Source organism: Colletotrichum gloeosporioides (assembly GCF_011800055.1).
Source record: "Colletotrichum gloeosporioides strain Lc1 chromosome Unknown consensus_36, whole genome shotgun sequence".
Lineage (NCBI taxonomy): Eukaryota > Fungi > Ascomycota > Sordariomycetes > Glomerellales > Glomerellaceae > Colletotrichum > Colletotrichum gloeosporioides.
The window spans coordinates 1,042,211-1,060,007 of NW_025544681.1; the positions used below are offsets into that span (position 1 = coordinate 1,042,211).

Sequence of the window (17,797 nt, forward strand, 5' to 3'; positions counted from 1 at the left end):
CTGGAGCGACTGCTTTTCCCGTGGTAATACAATGTACTTTGATGTCGTCGTCGCTGCTATCATTGTTATTGCTGCTGCTGCTGCTGCTGCTGTTGTTGCTGTCGTCGTCGCCGCTATCATGATCATTGCTACCACTTATTTCTACTACTCTATTTGATAGGGGTGATTAACTACACAGGAAACATAAATAAAGCTGCGCAGACAAAGGAGAATTAGGCCGTCCCTTGCAATTACTATGTAGTGGCCCACACATTTGGAGGTTCACCTCAGTGTACCTTAGGTAGCTGTACATAACCGGGCCTTGTGAAGTTAGCAGCTGTGGCCAACGTCCAATGAGCAAATAGTGTGTGGAGACCCCTGGAACACGCTCCCACGCCGCGACCTCGCAAACCAACGCGCGCTGAAGTCAGCCTCATGTGAAGTGAACTTTCTCTCCCATGTCGCCCAGGGTCTCTGCTAAGAATCCGTCTCCAAAGCCTCTTCTGCCCGCTATCTCGGAAGTTTCTGCGCACCGCCATTTCCATCAAGGGACATTTATTTCTGGACACTGCTGCGCTTCCTTGCCCCGGCGACACCGACCGTCGCAGCTGCCGCACTTACAGCTCCCTGCCTTTCGACCTAATCGCAACGCCTTCGTTTTGCGACAGCCACTCAACCCCCGCGACTAGAACACCCAACCGCGGATTCTCCCCCGGAAATTTCACAATGGCCAAGGTTGCAACCGAATTCGAGAAGATTATCCAGGAAGGTAGATATGTCCTTTCCCCCTTTCTTCTGAAGTACAATGTTGCCGGCTAGGAACAGCCGCTAACCGACGTCTTTCTTGGGATGCGCAGGACGAGAGAGGAAGAAGAACGAGGCGCTGGCCCAGAAGATCTTTTCGAAGGATAGACGACAAAGCGCCCCGTCGAAGCTCAAGCCTGGCGCAGGTCCTTCGCTGGCTAGCAGAGTTGGTGTCAAGAAGGTATAGCCGCCGCCCGTTTGCTCGAGTCGAGTCGACAGAAGCACGCAAGCTGACAGCGCTTGATACAGCAGCGTACCGCCTCCCTCGGTCCCAAGGCCGTTCCCGCTGGTAATATCGACGGCGACTGGACGCATGATCTCCATGGCACAGTGAGCGGCGGACGGAACGGCGCCGGAGCTGGTGGCCTTGCGTCTCGCATCTCGGCGCCTGGAGGCAAGCCCTCCGCGGCCACGATGAGCAGACGAAATGAGCGACGGAACGAACAGAGGGCCGCGAGGGTTGCGAATGCGATTGAGCGCTCCGATGCCATGGCCGACGTGCAAATGACACCCGCTTCCGCAGCGAGACCAGGTCTTTCTATTCGGGGTCTCGCGGGTCCCTTTGCCGTCATGGCACAGAACTTCGCGCCCGGCACCACGGCCGCTGACATCGAGAGCGCGATGACACCCGTAGGCGGTGAGATGCTTAGTTGCCGGATTCTCAAGACGATGCCGTTGCTCGTGGCGGAAATGGTCTTCGCTACCAAGGAGGGCGGCGATGCTGTGATCTCTACGTTCAACAACCAGACCGTGAGTATTAGGATGTTCGGGAGTCGAACTGCTCGCTGACATTCTCAGGCCGACGGGCGTGTTATCAAGGTGTACCCCAAGCCCGGCGGTTACAAGGACACCACTGCGCCAGCAAGCACTAACGTATCCCGCAATGCTCGCCCTACATCGAGCAATGTCATTGACGGATCTAACGGCTTCCCTGAGCCTGTCCAGGCCGACAACACCGGAGGCAACGGCCTCTACAGTGATAAGATGGTTGGTAGAGGCAACGGCGGCGGCGGCGGCGGTAACCGCAGAGGACACGGTTGGAACCGCGGCGGACGGCGGTAAACAGTCATAGCAACACTGAATCAGAAACCGGGATGCTTGTCTTTGGCGTTGGTAAAGAGCGGTTGGAAGGTCGAATACCAAAGCGACTCATGTTTATGCTTTTCCCTGTTGCAGCGAATATTCGGGGATTTCTTTTCTTCCTTTTTCTCTTCTCTCTTCTCTCACGGATTGCGAGAGGTTAGTATCACTTGCTCAGCAGCACATGTAACAGTAGAAAACGTTCTTATCGCTTCTTGGCATCAAGTCGTCATTTCGGTTTCACCCTTTCCTCAATATGGCCTCTTGGACCTCGCCGCGTTTTGTACCACTTGGAAGAGAAATGCACTTAAAAAGCAGTGTCCAGCTAGAAATGGGTATATTTTGGAGATGATAATAGTTTTGAGGCGCCTTTCCTATGATACAGCCCTGTCGCTTCGTCACCGTTTTTGCACATCAAGTTATATGCTGGTGGACACAGCAGGCTGGGAGTCCTGCTGTTGGGGGTCAGTCAGTTCGACCACGAAACGGTTGATGGCATTTCGCTTCTTCTTAAGATCTTCAAGCTGATCTCCTTGCTCGAGAAGCTGCCTCCTTTCGATCCTGTCGACCGTAGCGATGAGGCTGCGAGCAAGATCAAGGACGAGTTTCGCAAACTCGATGCGGCGTTCGCCCCCTCTCTCGGCGGACGGCTTGGCTTTGGCCTTGGATTTGGCACTTGGTCTTGCCGCTGCCAGCACACCTTGCTTGGCCGTGCACATAGGGCCATATAACTTTTCGACGGCCGAAGCCAGCTGCTTGCCGTAGCCCCGATCCGCACCCTCATGGTTGCCAGACTTGGCCATCTGGCGGAAGGCATGGTCTGCTGCCACAGCGACTCGGTGGTAGAGAACTAGCGCGAGGATGTCGATGCGTGGGGGAAACCGCCTATCGTTCTTCAGAGATTCTGCACGCAACATCGTGTTGTCGATGATGCCGGTGGCATTGGTGAAGGCATTGGGGTTCATATTATCACGGAGGCACGCTTGTAGGGCCTGGTGTACTAGAGATGATGTGAATTGGGCCTGGGGCATCTCTGAGAGGATGTTCATGGCGAGGGCGCTGGCTCCACGGCGCTCAAGTTGCGACATGTATAGTTGGAAGTTGCCGGCGTCGGGCTTTAGGCCGTAGTGAAGGACGAAAAGATTCCAGTAATCGGTGGCTAATCGGGGCTGTCTTTGGGTGGCTCTGGATGAAATGAGGAGGGAGAGTGTCTTTGGACCTGGAACCGCGAGGTTGACGCCATCGCGATTTTGGTCATTCTGAGATCGCTTGTTGCTGACGGCAGCGATACCTCTAATGACATTATCCTCGTTGATCACACCTCCCCAGTCCCTTTTGACTTTGGCGTCCTCAAAGTTGGGTATGCCCATGGTGTCCTGCAAATGCTGCATCAACTCCTTTTCTGGCAGTATGCGCCCCATGGCCAGGACCAACTCCTCGTCCATGGTAAGCTTTCCGGCTCGCCACTCGCGCATTACCTCTTCCCAGATGCGCTTGCACTGATCAACAACCTTTAGCGTCTCGCTCTGTTGTGTGCCCGCTGGCTCCCTGGTACCTCCGATATCATGGCTAGACTTGGACATGATACTGAAGCGCAAGCTATTGAGAATGGTCGTGTATGTTCGTGCGTCTGCTCCGCGACCGGCCTTCGGGTCCGCCGAATCCAAGATGGCGAACATGGAATCAATGTCCTTCCCGCGGCCGCATGCTTGGAGGACAGCGTTGAGGTGTATTTGGTTCGCCTTGACTCTTGTATCTTGCAATAGAGTACGGTACAGCTGGACCGCCCGCTTGACACCGGCCTCGGGTTGAGGGACGTGGGCAAAACCGCGGAACATGATAGTGTAAGTCTGCTCGTTGGGTTTCTGCCCGCGCTTCTTCATGTCGTTGAAGAGCTTCCATGCGTTGGCCGGGCTTTTTCGGGTGACGAGCTCGTAGTCGAGAACGTGGTTCCAGGCAACAGCACAATCGTCTTTCTTGCTGGCTTCTTTCACCAGGAGGACGGCCTCCTCGTGACGGTCCGTTTTAAGCATCGCTTGGACTTGCTGGGCAATCTTCCAGCGGTCCTCCGAGTACTCGAGTTCTTTCTCAACAACCCGCTTGATCCTTCTTTCTCTTTGAGTTTTCGCTGGCACCTCTTGTTCTTGGGGTGCTGCGTTCATTTTCCGCATGAACTTCTCCTGTGTAATTGCATCGGCATGGCTTAGTCGGATCAGCGGCAGGCCATATTGAGAGACGCGAGGCGTCCCGGCGAACAAAGCTACTGCCTTGATGGGCTTGGTGGACCTCCTGAGACACGCCGTACAGGCCAACATGCTGGGTATCGATTCTGATTTTGCACGCCCGGAGAAACTCCTAATCGTGCTGGTAGATGCGCCGTTACTTGGAAATTTTGCAGTGACTGAAGCTGCTGAGAATGAAGCTGCCGCCTTATCTTATCGGACGTTAGTGAAATATCGGTTTCCGTATCCGTACTCTGTATCCGTACAACGGCATGCATGCTTAGCGTGTCACGCAGGCCACTGACGTTTGAGCCGCGGGGCCAGGCCTCTTGCATGCCCCATATGCTTGTAGTGGACCAATTGGCCCAGTTCAATTAAGCAGAACGCGTCGCAAACACGGACGCGACTTTTCTCAACACGCGCCGCCCCTTGCAACGGGCCAAATTATAGTGCCTAGAACCCCGTCCTTTGCGATTTCCGCTCACAACATGCCTGTTTCCACCCTCTGATAGCCACGCCGAACCGCCAACAACTCACTTTGCCCGCAGTCTCGATTTTGTTCGCGAAACCATGAACTAGACACCTCTTCTACACACTTTCGCTCTCTGATTGACATCCTACAAAGAAAACAACCCATCATGCCGAAAGCCGACAGGCGCTCGAAGCTCGCCGAGCTTCGGGCTCTCCGACAGTCTGGCAAGAAGGGTAACTACGAAGTCGAGGACGTTTCCGAACTGTACGAGGAGGTCGACGAGAATCAATACAAAAAGATCATTAGGACCCGTCTGGACCAGGACGACTTCGTTGTCGACGACAATGGCGAAGGCTACGCTGACGACGGCCGAGAGGAGTGGGATCGTGCCCCTCAGTATTATTCGGACAGCGACGAGGACGTGACTGTACAAGGACGCGGCAGGCCTAGCAAAGCACGTAAGAAAGCCTGACCATACCCATCATTCGAGTCTGGACAACAGCTAAAAGCAAGTAGTAAAGAAGCAGCGCGAGGACGAGGCAGCCAAGCGAGACGCAAACGATCGAGACATTAGCGAGTATTTTACAAAGGGTGCTGTCAAGACACAAGCAAAGCCAAAGGTTTGCATTAAAGAAACTGTGAGACGAACTCTATGGTAACCAGGTCAAACAGGTAGCGAAGACAAAAGAAGATGACGCCTTCCTTGCCGACCTACTTGGTGAAGTGGACGCCAATGTCCCCGCCCCCGTCCCAAGGTCTGGGGGCAAACGCAACAGATCCCCAGAACGGCGGAGAGCCCGCGTGCTCTCTCCCGCGCCAGAGACCAGACGGCCCTTGACCAAGAGACCCAAGACCGTAGACGACCGACTTTCTTCTCCCACCGTTGACGACTCGGTGCTTGACGATGGCTACATGCCGCCTATGGGCGACGATGGAGAGGACAGTCCGATCGTGGAGGCTGCTGATATTCCCATGTCTGACCCGGCACCATCATCGCCTGCGGCAAAGGTAGCTCAGCGAAAGGCCCAGATTAAGGCAGAGCCAAAAGACGATGACGATGACGACATGATGGAGGTCGCACACGCCGGTACCATCACCACTGCCAGCGTCAACATCGCCGGATCGAGACCTCCGAAGAAGCTGATCAAGCCGGAGCCGTATCCTTCGCCCCTGAACTCGTCCCCTGCTAACGCAGCCGAGCCCATGGTGGACTCGTCAGCTTGGAACTCTATTACTGACCAGCTCAACGTCGTCAGCAGCTCACCTACGCAGGCGAGAACTGTTGGTAAGATCGACTACAAGGATGCTGTCGAACCGGATGGCAGTCTCAACATGTTCTGGACAGACTACACTGAGGTGAATGGCAGTCTCTGCCTCTTCGGTAAGGTCTTAAACAAGAAGACCGGGCTGTATGTCAGCTGTTTCGTAAAAGTCGACAACATCCTGCGCAAGCTGTACTTTCTGCCGCGCGAAACAAGAGTGCAAGGCGGCGAGGACACTGGGGAGGAGGTCGGGATGATGGACGTCTACTCTGAGATTGATGCCATGATGACCAAGATGAATGTTGGCATGTACAAGATCAAGGCTTGCAAGCGCAAGTATGCATTCGAACTGCCAGGAATCCCCAAAGAAGCACAGTATCTCAAATGCCTCTACCCGTATACAAGTAAGTCACCGGTATGAAGGCTTTGGCGAACGTTGACTGACCAGAAGAAAAAAAAAAGAGCCCGTGATCGATGGATCCGCTACTGGAGAGACCTTTTCGCGCGTTTTCGGCACCAACACCGCTTTATTCGAGCAATTCGTTCTATGGAAAAACATCATGGGACCATGCTGGCTCAAGATCAACGACGCCGACTTTGGCGCCCTCAAGAATGCCTCTCACTGCAAGCTTGAGGTCTTGGTCGAGCACCCAAATATGGTCGCCCCGCTGAGTGACTCCGATAACCTCGATACGCCTCCCCTGACATTGATGGCCTTGTCCTTACGTACCGCATTCAATGCTAAAGCCAACAAGCCCGAGATCCTCGCCATCAGCGCCAGGATTTACGAGAAGCTGTCCTTAAATGACACCACTCCCGCCGAAAAGCTTCCCTGCCGAACCTTCACACTTATTCGGCCGTACGGCACTTCGTTCCCCCTTGGGTTCGAGACAATGGCCAAAGAGCGCAAAAGAGGCCTTCTCAAGACGTTCCGTCAAGAATCTGAAATCCTTCAGTTTTTCCTAGCACAGCTCGATGTTGTTGATCCTGACGTTATCTTGGGACATCAATTAGAAGGCGTCGACTACAGTGTGCTACTCAACCGCCTACACGAGAAGAAGACGCACCAGTGGTCTCGCCTCGGTCGTCTCAAGCGGTCACAATGGCCAGCTTCTATGAACAAGGTCGGTGGCAATGTATTCGCTGAAAGGCAAATCATGTCTGGTCGTCTTCTCTGTGATCTCGCCAACGACGCCGGAAAATCTGCCATGTATAAGTGCCAGTCTTGGAGTTTGACAGAGATGTGTAGCCTCTACCTATCGGGCAACAACCGCCGTCAAGACATTGACAATGAGGCGGCTCTCAAGGGCTGGGCTACCCAAAACAAGGATGGCATGATGAACTACGTCACTCACATGGAGACCGACACACATTTCATCACTGCCCTTGCCCTCCAAGTCCAGCTTTTGCCTCTGACCAAAGTCCTCACCAACTTGGCTGGTAACTCCTGGGCGAGAACTCTCACAGGTACTCGTGCTGAGAGGAATGAGTACATTTTGCTGCATGAGTTTCACCGCAACAAGTACATCTGTCCCGACAAGCAAACTTTCCGGGGCAGAATGGCCCAAGAGGAGAATCAAGAAGAGGAAGGCGAAGGCAAGAAGAAGGACAAGTACAAGGGAGGTCTCGTCTTTGAGCCCGAAAAGGGTCTGTACGACAAGTTCGTTCTCGTCATGGACTTTAACTCCCTGTACCCCTCTATCATTCAGGAGTTCAACATCTGCTTCACGACTGTCGATAGATCAGCAATGGTAAGCTAATCACATCTTCTGGAAAGGCGACAATATCTAAACATTTCTTAGAACGAGGACGAGGACGCTGTGCCCGAGGTTCCCAAGGACCAGGACCAGGGCATTCTGCCCAGACTCATTGCCACTCTTGTCAGTCGAAGAAAACAAGTCAAGGCTCTCATGAAGGATAAGACCGCCACGACGGAGCAGCTTGCCACCTGGGATATTAAGCAGCTTGCGTTGAAGCTCACAGCCAACTCCATGTACGGATGCTTGGGCTACACCAAGTCTCGTTTCTACGCCCGTCCGCTCGCAGTCTTGACCACGTACAAGGGTCGTGAGATCTTGCGGAGCACCAAGGAGCTTGCTGAGAGTAAGGCACTTCAGGTGATCTACGGAGACACTGATTCCGTCATGATCAATGCCAACGTCGAAAATGTGGCGGACGCATTCAAGGTAGGCCAGGAGTTCAAGAAGGCAGTCAACGAGCGATACAGACTTCTTGAGATCGACATTGACAACGTCTTCCGCCGTATCTTGCTCCAGGCCAAGAAGAAGTACGCCGCCATCAATTTGGTTGAAAAAGACGGCAAGTTCATCGAAAAGATGGAGGTCAAGGGTCTAGACATGAAGCGTCGCGAGTACTGCACTTTGTCCAAGGAAATCTCCAGCAAGATTCTTAATGAGATTCTTTCCGGTGATGAGACAGAGGTGTCTATTTCCCGTATTCATGAGTACCTGAGAGAAATCTCTGGCAAGATGCGCGAGCACTCCGTCCCTCCCCAAAAGTACATCATCTTCACCCAACTCGGCAAAGCTCCTACCGAGTACCCCAACGCAGACTCGATGCCCCAGGTTCAGGTAGCGCTTCGGGAGATTGCTCGAGGAAAGACAGTTCGTCGTGGTGACGTTGTTTCGTACATCATCACCGGTGATCCTCAGAGTTCCGACCCTGCCCCGAAGAGAGCATACCTTCCCGCCGATGTCATGAAGGCCGACTCTGGCCTCTCGCCTGACGTCGAATGGTACATGGGCAAACAGATCTTCCCCCCTGTTGAGCGTCTATGTGCAAACATTGTGGGCACGTCAAGCTCTCAACTTGCAGAGTGCCTCGGGTTAGATATTCGCAGGTACAAGTCGGTGCAGGATGGTCATCAAAGCTCTAGCAACGACTTGGAGATCCATCCTCTTGAGTCGCAGATCCCCGACGACGTGCGGTTTGCCGAGTGTGCGCGTTTGTCTCTGCGCTGCCGCACCTGCAAAAAATCGTCTGTATTTGAGGGTCTCCTCGCCCAGCCTGATCGTGTGTCGGCTTCGGGTGTGCTCTGCGGTTCGTGCAACGCAACCATTTCGATTATGTCTATCGTGGCCCAAGTCGAACATGCTCTTCGCACGCAGACTGCTCGCTACTACGAGGGCTGGCTCGTGTGCGATGACACGGCCTGTGGCATCCGCACTCGTCAGATGAATGTTTACGGCACCCGCTGTCTGGGACCCAAAGGCCTTGCGCGGGACTGTCTCGGCCGCATGCGCTACGAGTTCACCGAGAAGGCAATTTACAACCAACTGGTGTACTTTGCCAGCCTGTGGGACGTCGAAAAGGCTAAGACCAAGGCCTCGGCTGAGAATGGGAACGACCTCTCCCACGAGGAAAAGGACAAAATATTCGCACTAGCCGAGCATAACCGCGTCCGGTTTGACACCGTCAAGGGCGTGGTTGACAAATACCTCGACAAGTGCGGCAGGCAATGGGTGGCTATGGACACTCTGTTCGCGAAGCTGGGTTTCAACAAGCCTCTTCTTGCCGCCGCATAAGCCAGACAACGAACCGCGAAATGCAATGATGATGAACCGGACGGGATCACTTTAGAATGAAGCTTGGCTGGGGCAGTAGGATGAGGTTTCAGGGAAGGGAGTTTGTTTGGCTTTCTGTATACATTGCTCTCTCCTGCCTGGCTCAACAGTGGCGGGTTTTCAGATTGTCGAGCCTGGCGTTTTGGGCAGATTCAAATTTGGGCAGTTGAGCACGTATCGATGAACGCACGGCATTGGTCTTGGTATTGCAAGAAGGCCGATTTCAATTTACACTAGTTGTGTCTACTCAAGTAGAGCCTTTCGAGCTTCCGTTTGCATGTTGTGCTCCCTCTCACTTCGTTTTACAGATACCAACATACTGCCATTCCTAGGCTTGTCAGCCCCTCTCTTTACGTCCTCGACCCCTCCTCGTCTGTCGATGGTTGGGAGGCCAACGACGGCGCCGCATGAGGGGCTACTCTTGCAGGGGTAGGGTACATCAGGGCTGGCAGGGGTGTGTCGACACAGAGGCTATACTCGAGGGGAAAAAAGCCCTCATGCAGGAAGCCACCCACATTCACACATGCGTTCACACGCCATAAAGACAGGGCTGTCAGTAGTCAGTAGACCGCTAGGCAAATACAACACATGCGGAATTGTGTGAACTGTGTAATCTTTTGCTGGTCCACTGGCAGGCTCTTGCCGAATTAAATGTACAATGTCAGAAGAAGTATTAGGTCCTCCGCCCGGTCCGATTAATCCCGCCGGTGTCTCATCTTCTTGCCCCTATTCATCATGGCTCAAACCCAGGCGCCAAGCTGCCGTTGGCGACCGGCAACAAGATCCTGACGTCCGTACTAGAACTGGGCCAACCTCTTTTTAAAGAGGGTGTTCCGTGACCAGACCGTTTCATTGCCCTCCCAAAACCGGGTGGGGGGGACCTCACTTCCTTTTCCCTCAAACTTGTTTCCATGCAAAGTGTTGTTGGGTTTCCGCTGTGAGAAACCAGCCAGTGGACAAGCCAATGCCAAAAGCCAAAGAAAATAGAAAAAGACGAAACCCTCTTCTGAACATTCCCAGAATCCCCTTTTCTGCATAACAGGAAATCACGACCTGGCCGAAGCTCCCCATTGTATGCTTTTGAGTGTGCCCTCATATCCGCCTGGAAGTTCAAGCGTGCTGGCCAGGTCATACACACATGAGCTCTCCATTGCTGGATAGACCCTCCCAAGGTCGTCTTCTTTCATTCGTGCATCTGGCATTTCCATTCGCCCATGTCCCATCCCTCCAAACATAGCCAGGCACGATAAAGATGACCCATAAAGCGTCGTGAACTCGTATTAGAAAGGAATAGAAACACATGTTGAGAAACGCATCGGGGGATGCGTTGTGGAGTTGAAGAGGGGTAGGATGTAGGAAAACGGACTTCTGTGGTCCGAATTGGGAAAACCTCTCTTCCTGGCGAGAGGTTCTCTCGGTTGTGAATCGTCTATGTCGGTATTCTTCTCGAGGTATCATGGTCCGCAGTAGTAAAGATCAGGGTAACTTTTGAAACACACGAACTGTGAAAACCCTTGTGTAAATGCACCAAAACAACCCCCGCCCCTGTCTATTTGCTGAAATGCAACGACTCATTGGAAAAGGAAATACTCAGGGTCTCTCCTCATTTGTCTCCGCCGGCAGCGGAGTTGTCAGGAACGGCCTTGGACAGTGCAGGCGATGCCGCAGTCGAGGGAGGAGAGGCTGGGTTTTCGCTGTCCAAATTGGCGAGTGCGCTATTGACCCGTGAGACATTGACCAGAAGAAAAGATGATCATGATTGTTGTCTTACCTGAAAGCGTTGGTGTGCTGGGTGGTAGGCGGTGTTCCGGTGCGGGAAGAAGCACCAGAGTCCTCGCCAGGGCGGCCAAGGGAGCCGCCAGGGCCGAGTCTGCGGCCGCTGTTGCTGCGCGAGGCAAACATGGACGTAGGCCCAAGAGTGACATTGCCGCTTGCGGCTCTGCTGGTAGAGCCCTTCAGGCGGCGCAGGTCATCCATACCAACCTGGTTGGAAGCAGCTTGCATATAGCCAGACGAAAAGTTGCGGGAATCGCCACGACCAAGGTTGGGACGACCGCCAGGCCCACCACGCTGGCTGCCGCTGCGCTGGTTCTCCTGAGCCTTCTGGATGGCAGCAGCCTCGGCCTATGTTTTTATTAGCCTTCGCTTGAGCATTTCGGGAATTACTGATTTTCTTACCTCGGCACGGATCTCCTCCAGAGTCTTGGGGCCCTTGTTGGCCTCTTTGGAAGACCAACCAGACCTGCGGAGGTCAATGACGTCCATGAGCATGAACTTCAATCTGCTGGCAAGCTCGGGCATGTCGACCATGTGCTGAATACGTTCGAAGTAGGCATTCATCAACTGCTTGCCCTTGTCTGATGCATCGAGGTTGCCGCCAATTGTTCTCAGCAGCTTGGAGAGAGACTCAATCTCTGCTTCGTCGGGGACGCCCTCGTAATCAACCAGCTTGCGTACGCACTCATGCATGATACGTTCAGTCAGCATGCCGAGCTTGTATAGCTCACCAATGAACTGAACCAGACCAAGACCACGACGCTTGGCGGCAGCAGCAATGTAGTATTCGTCGGACAGCATGACAGCCTCTCCGGTAGCCTTATCCTTCTCGCCTTCCTTGAGCTCTGGCAGGTTGACCTTCCAACCACGCTCGAACTCTTCTTGACAGCGGTTGAGGAGGTACTTGCGGAACAGAGCACCGCCGCTAACAACAACACCATTCTTGTCCTTGATGTTCTCGTCGCGAATCTCGGCGCTCATCGTATCAAGCATGCGCTTGCAGAACTTGGCGTACATCGAGGCCCAGTGAGCTTCATCAGTCGCCTTCTCAAATGTGAGCTGGATGACCTGGCGGAGGGTGCGGCCGTCAGACTCGTCCTTGGACTGGCCCGCAATGGCGAGGATCTGGTCGGCAATCTTGTCGAACTTCTCGGGGGTCATCTTGTTGAGCGCGGCCTTGACCTTACGTTGGACCATTTCGGGATCCATGTGGTCGGCAGCAGCACCGCCACCTGCGGCACCACCCTTTCCAATACTGGTAGGCTTCCAACCGGTAGCGGAGACCGCGATAGGCTTGACTTCCATGCCCTGCGTAAGAGGCATGGTCTTAGCTGCCTGCGCCTCCTTGGCGTTGAAGTCGTTGCGCCTGCTGCCACCTCCTCTTTGAGAACGAGTTCTAGGCGAGTTGGGTCCCATGTTGGAGGAGGAAGGTGTGCGAGCCATCTGTCCAGCGACAGGGAAGGAGGGACGGAAGTTGCCCATACCACCCATGCCGCCTGCGCTCATAGCAGCATTGGACATGGCGAAGCGTTCAGCAGAAGTCGTGCCTCTGACGTTGGGGTTCATGGGGCCGCCAGGGGCGCCGAACTTGCCCATCACTCCGGCAGCAGAGCCGCGTTGAGAGTTTCCGCGGCCAGATCCAGCACGAGGAGTAGAAGCGGAACGGGAGCCATCGTTATCACCAATCAAAGACTTGACCTGTTGGTGGAACTCCATGGAAGGCTGCTCGGTAAAGACCTTCTGGAATTGGAGCAGGAACTGAGCGTCATACTTGAAGGTCTTGCCCTTCTTAGCGACAGCGGCGTTGAGTGCGGGGTTGGGGGAGCTGATTCCCGCAGGATAGGTGTCCTGGTTGATAACTTGCAAGAAGCGGGCAGACTTGAGTGACTGGAGAGCGGCGCTGGGCTGAGGCGGCTCGACAGGCTTGGTGTTGAGCGGGGCGAGGTTGAGAGGGGAAGGCTTGGCTCCACGCTTCTCAGTAGGAGTGGCCTTGGGCGCAGACGCCTCAGTAGGAGTGGAAGCCTTTGAATCGCCACCAATGCTCAAGGTAGAGAGCTTGTCGGCGACGTCGCCAACCTTGGCAGGCTCCTCGGGAAGGTCTCCTGACTTACTCTTCGCAAGAAGCTCGGCAACAGAGGGGGCAGAGGAAGCACCCTGGGCACGCTTCCTCTCCTTCTCCTCCTCAAGACGCTCCATCTCACGTTCAGCCTCGCGGAGCTTGCGATCTTCGTCGGCGGCGTTGGTTTTCTTCTTCTCCTCCTCGGCCTTCTTCGCAGCCTCCTTCTCGATGGCCTTCTTCGCGTTGTACTCCGCAGCCTCCTTCTCACGACGAGCATCCTCTTCTTCCATCTCCCTGATCATGCGTTCCATTCGTTCGTCCTCTGTTTCGGCCTCAGCGGCAGGTTCGGCGGGCTTCTCAGCCTCTGTCTTGGCCTTAGCCTCAGCTTCAGCCTTGGCATCAGCTTCAGCCTTGGCCTTCTCTTCTTCCTCAGCCTTGGCCTTCTCTTCTTCCTCAGCCTTACGCTTGGCCTCGGCAGCTTCTTCCTCGGCCTTGCGAGCCTCCTCCTTGGCCTTCTCCTCAGCTTCAGCCTTGGCCTTAGCTTCGGCAGTCTTCTTGTCCTCCTCAGCAGCCTTCGCCCTGGCCTCGGCCTCTTCCTTAGCCTTATCATCGCCACCCTTGGTAGCTTGCTGGATCTTGGCTCTAAGCTCGTCCTGGATCTCGCGAGCAGTCTTCGGGGTGGCTTGGCTATCGTTACGGACATGGGATGGCGTCGCTGACTTCGGTGGAGGGGTAGGGGTAGAAGTCACAATCGGAGGAGTCTTGGATTGCTGAATGCTTGGAGCAGGAGAAGACGGGGTCTTCATGCTCTTGAAGTCAACAGCCTCACCCGCAGCATTCTTGATGACTATGGCCGCGCTCTTCTTGGGGCGAACAAAGTTGTTACCGACAACCATTGGGGTCTTGACCTGAGCATTTTGAGGCTGAGGTGTACCAGAGACAACAGGCGCGGCCGGTTGGCCAGTGCTTGAAGACGGCCGTTCCGAGTGCGAAGATGTACGTGACATGGCAGTCGGAGCAGGTTGGTGGAAAGGGGGAGGCACAAACCCAGGCTGGAAGGCCGGAGGGGCGCCAGGGGGGGAGGGCATGTACCCCATCTGGTTGTAGTAAATGGGTCTGCCGTAGTTGTCGAACTGGCCCTGAGGGGGAGGGTATCCGTACTGTTGCTGTTTCGCTTGAGTTAGCAATCTCTCGTAATTACCAGTTTCGGGCGAAAGATCAAGAGGAGGAACTGGGGGGTGCGCAAGGAAAGATCCATCAGGCGCCATCGGAAGCTGATCAGCGAAGTTGAGTTCGCCATGCTCCGGGAAGTAGCCCGGCTGGAACTCGTTGTGCGGCATGTTGCCCAGATGATATCGCTCATGATCAGCCACCCAGATTTGCTCTTCACGCCGACTGTGGCGTCGAGGTCTGTTGACATCCAATTGCGACTCATGTGATAAGTCTGCATGCCGAGACTTCTGGGACGACTTATCCCAGTCACGACGCTGATTCTTCCGCTTGTTCTTGGTAGACAAAGTAGACGAATTGAAAGACGGAACATAAACATCTGGAAAGGAGGAGGGGTGCTGTACTTGTTGGGGCGCCATGTTGGGTGGCGGGTAGTAGTGCTGAGGCGGAGTGGCCATAGGCATTGGGTGCATCTGAGCCGGAGCCATGTTCGGGGTTCCTGGCTGGGACTGGGCCAGAGCCGGGCTTCGGGTCGGCTGAGGCGAGTTCGGATAAGGCATCGTACGTCCGGGATGGAAGGAAGGGGGCATGGCACCGCGTCCGCGGCCGTTGCCGTACTGCTGGCCAGGCGGGAAACCCATGTTGGCATTGTAGGGAGGGTGCTGCGGGTTGAAGCCTCGGCCTCGGCCGCCCTGAGGCTGGAAACCTTGACGGTTTGGGCCTTGGTTAGGACCAACAGGTCCGCTCACATCGCTGTGCTGGGAGACGCCCGATTCTCGTCGAATATGAGAGCCAGGCTGGGCGGGCAGAGCGGCCTGGGACTGAGGAGTGGAGGCTTGTCTCATGTGGCGCTGCAGCGAGTTATTGTCAGCAAGGGTACCAACGACGCATGGTCTATGCAGGTTCAATGGGTAACTTACATCGCCATCGCTTCCGAGACTGCCAAATGTCATCGCGCCAGAGTGGGCCATACCAGAAGGAGGGCGGCCACCGCTAGCAGAAGGCTGAGGAATAGGCGAGGGAGAGTGCGCAGGAGAGGGCACCCTCTGATGAGCTCCAGGGATGGGGATAGGAGCCGCGGTAGACTGGGGAGTGCTGTGCGCAACAGCGGGTGAGTTGTAGCCAAATTGGATACCAGGCTTGGAACCACCGACGGGGCCACCGTTGGGAGCGAAGCTGTTGGGACCGTTGGCAAGAGTGACGGAGCTCTTGCGGCTGTGGTCAGCCGTGTTTCCGTTCATGTTCGAGGAACCGTGGGCGACTGCTGGGGCAGCAGGCACAGCAGGAGTGATGGGTGGACGTCCATTTACAGGTGACGGGGCAGACGGCTTGGCATTTTGCGCAGAGGAGCCACCGACCACCACAGGTGGGTTGGATCCCGTCGCAATCAGCGGCGTGGAGGCTTGCTTCTTGTTCGCACCGGCAGCGGACGCATATGAAGGAGCCGAAGTCGCAGCAGAGGAGTTGGGCGCCGGGTTGGACTGGGGGCTGGCAGTCGAAGTCATATGTGGAATCTCGTCGTTGCGCGTGCGGAAAGAAAAGTGCGATGATGGAGATGCGTTTCTCGGTCGAGGAAGCGTCGGCGTCGGGGGATGATGTATAGGTTGCGAAAAGACGACGATGTGGTCGAACTTGGCGCAACTGATACGATCGCTCGGATACCGAATCTCAGATTCGACGGAGGGGTCCTGGGGCGCAGAAATCCAAGGAGTGAATGACTGTGGTGCAATGGGTCGATCAATGAATCGTCGCTAGGATGATTCAGAGGCAGGATCGGATCGGGTTATTGTCGATTCGGTCCGTTGACTGGGTTGCGAAGGACTGTTGTCGTAGATTCCTTGACGGAAGGAACGAAATATCGCTGGGCGATGGGGGGTGGGAGAGGGGAAAATACAACGATTTTCGGCCTTCGCAGCGGTCGGAAAGGAACCAAAGAAAGGTATTCCAGGCGACCGGCTGTATTAAGAAGAGGGGAGAGTTGTCTTCTGAAGGGAAATACAGAAGAAACCTGCTGATGGAAGAAAGGGTCTGGTGAGGAATTATCCACCTGGACCAATTTTGGTGTTTGTGGTGAGGGAAGATTTGAAAGAGGAAACGGCCAAAAAAATTTTGGGCGGCAGATATTATGGCGTGGACCTGGGAAATCGGAGGAGTGTGAGGGAAAGACCCAGGAAGGTACCTTTCGGAGGTACCTCACCATTAAGCCCGCGCCTATGGCTCACCTAAAAGCAGATTCGATACCTCACGTCGCCTGTGGGAAGCCCAGATTCACTACCTTTCCCTGTGTGAAAAATAGTGGGGCTATGGACACTGTGTCGACGACACTGGACAAGGTGAATCACAGATGTCCACGAGAGTTGCTCAGGCAGTCGACGTCTCCTACTGTCCCGTCGCCCGTTGTCCAATCTGCCTCGATCTGGAAGCGTCCCATTTGCTAAGGACTCACTCATTCATTCCCTTACGCAGTACAGTGGACGGGCTGGCTTGGGCCATACCAACGCCCAATCACTGACGAGCCAAAGAGCCATGGAGGGCAGAGCGACATGCCCTGGGCGACAGGACGGGGTGACCAGTGAGTGGCCCGGACGACAAACCGCCAACACCAACACCCAACACCACCAGCCCAGGACACCTCATACACACAAAGACCATTTACCCCAGGGCCCCCCCAGTAGCCCCGTTTGGCAGAACGACAGTGCGTCACTGGCCATATCTCTCGCTTATCAGCACGGTAGAGGACCCGCATTTCTCGCGCACAAATGACAGTGCGAATTCCTCATTGGTGAATGCCATTCTTACTTTTCCCTGCCCGCCCAGGCGAGTGATTGATTGGAACCCCAGACAGGCGCTTAGGTACCGCAGCAAGGTAGGCAGCTACTGTGTTCATCATGAGATCAAGACAGAATGCAATGTGGTGCAGGACGAGTGGGATTGTTTGGGTGCGTTACTAGGGGTGGGTAGGCTTCTATCGATATGAGGCAAGAGGAAACAAGGCTCGAAGCAGTGAAGTTGTTGAGTGATTTATGTCTTTGGTGTAGCGGCAGAGGCTCGGCTTAAACCCAAAGTTTTCCTTCGCAGGTCCTCCCTCCTTCTTCTCCCCCTTCCTCTCATAAATCTACGATCCTTCCTGCTAACAGCGCGCAGATGAATTAATCATCACTGCCGGTAACGGTCAGGCAGCTAGCTGTGCTGTGGTTGACTACTTATTTATGCGTGCACTTGAAGTAGGGAAACGAACGCCGCTTCATGCAGAGCTCCCAGAAGCCTGTCGGAATGGACAAACACATGCATTGGTCTTTGCATCCATCCGTACCGGCTTGTGGTTTGTTGAGCAGATAATTACAGGTTATTCTTGGATCAGCCTCCTTTTCCAGAGTTGTCTGTCCTAC

General features: G+C 54.7%; 4 protein-coding genes across 4 annotated transcripts; 2 read left to right on the forward strand and 2 right to left on the reverse strand.

Moving 5' to 3' along the window:
• Nucleotides 1-705: 705 nt before the first annotated feature.
• Nucleotides 706-1,845, forward strand: GCG54_00006202 (uncharacterized protein; the record flags this gene model as incomplete). The annotated part of the gene is made up of 4 exons (XM_045406213.1): nt 706-748; nt 837-964; nt 1,021-1,533; nt 1,582-1,845. 4 exons carry the CDS (start codon nt 706-708, stop codon nt 1,843-1,845), a joined length of 948 nt encoding a protein of 315 aa, XP_045265596.1.
• A 437-nt stretch (nt 1,846-2,282) lies between these two features.
• On the reverse strand, nt 2,283-4,178 carry GCG54_00006203 (Pentatricopeptide repeat-containing protein 2; the record flags this gene model as incomplete). The annotated part of the gene is made up of 1 exon (XM_045406214.1): nt 2,283-4,178. One exon carries the CDS (start codon nt 4,176-4,178, stop codon nt 2,283-2,285), a length of 1,896 nt encoding a protein of 631 aa, XP_045265597.1.
• A 545-nt stretch (nt 4,179-4,723) lies between these two features.
• On the forward strand, nt 4,724-9,364 carry GCG54_00006204 (DNA polymerase alpha catalytic subunit; the record flags this gene model as incomplete). Its single annotated transcript, XM_045406215.1, has 5 exons — nt 4,724-5,015; nt 5,074-5,177; nt 5,230-6,223; nt 6,282-7,570; nt 7,622-9,364. The coding sequence occupies 5 exons, from the start codon at nt 4,724-4,726 to the stop codon at nt 9,362-9,364; spliced, it is 4,422 nt and encodes a 1,473-aa protein (XP_045265598.1).
• Nucleotides 9,365-11,006: 1,642 nt separating this feature from the next.
• On the reverse strand, nt 11,007-16,126 carry GCG54_00006205 (Eukaryotic translation initiation factor 4 gamma; the record flags this gene model as incomplete). Its single annotated transcript, XM_045406216.1, has 4 exons — nt 11,007-11,118; nt 11,175-11,527; nt 11,582-15,259; nt 15,329-16,126. Coding segments are annotated over 4 exons (4,941 nt in total), but the record flags the coding sequence as incomplete, so codon positions are not given.
• Nucleotides 16,127-17,797: the final 1,671 nt, after the last annotated feature.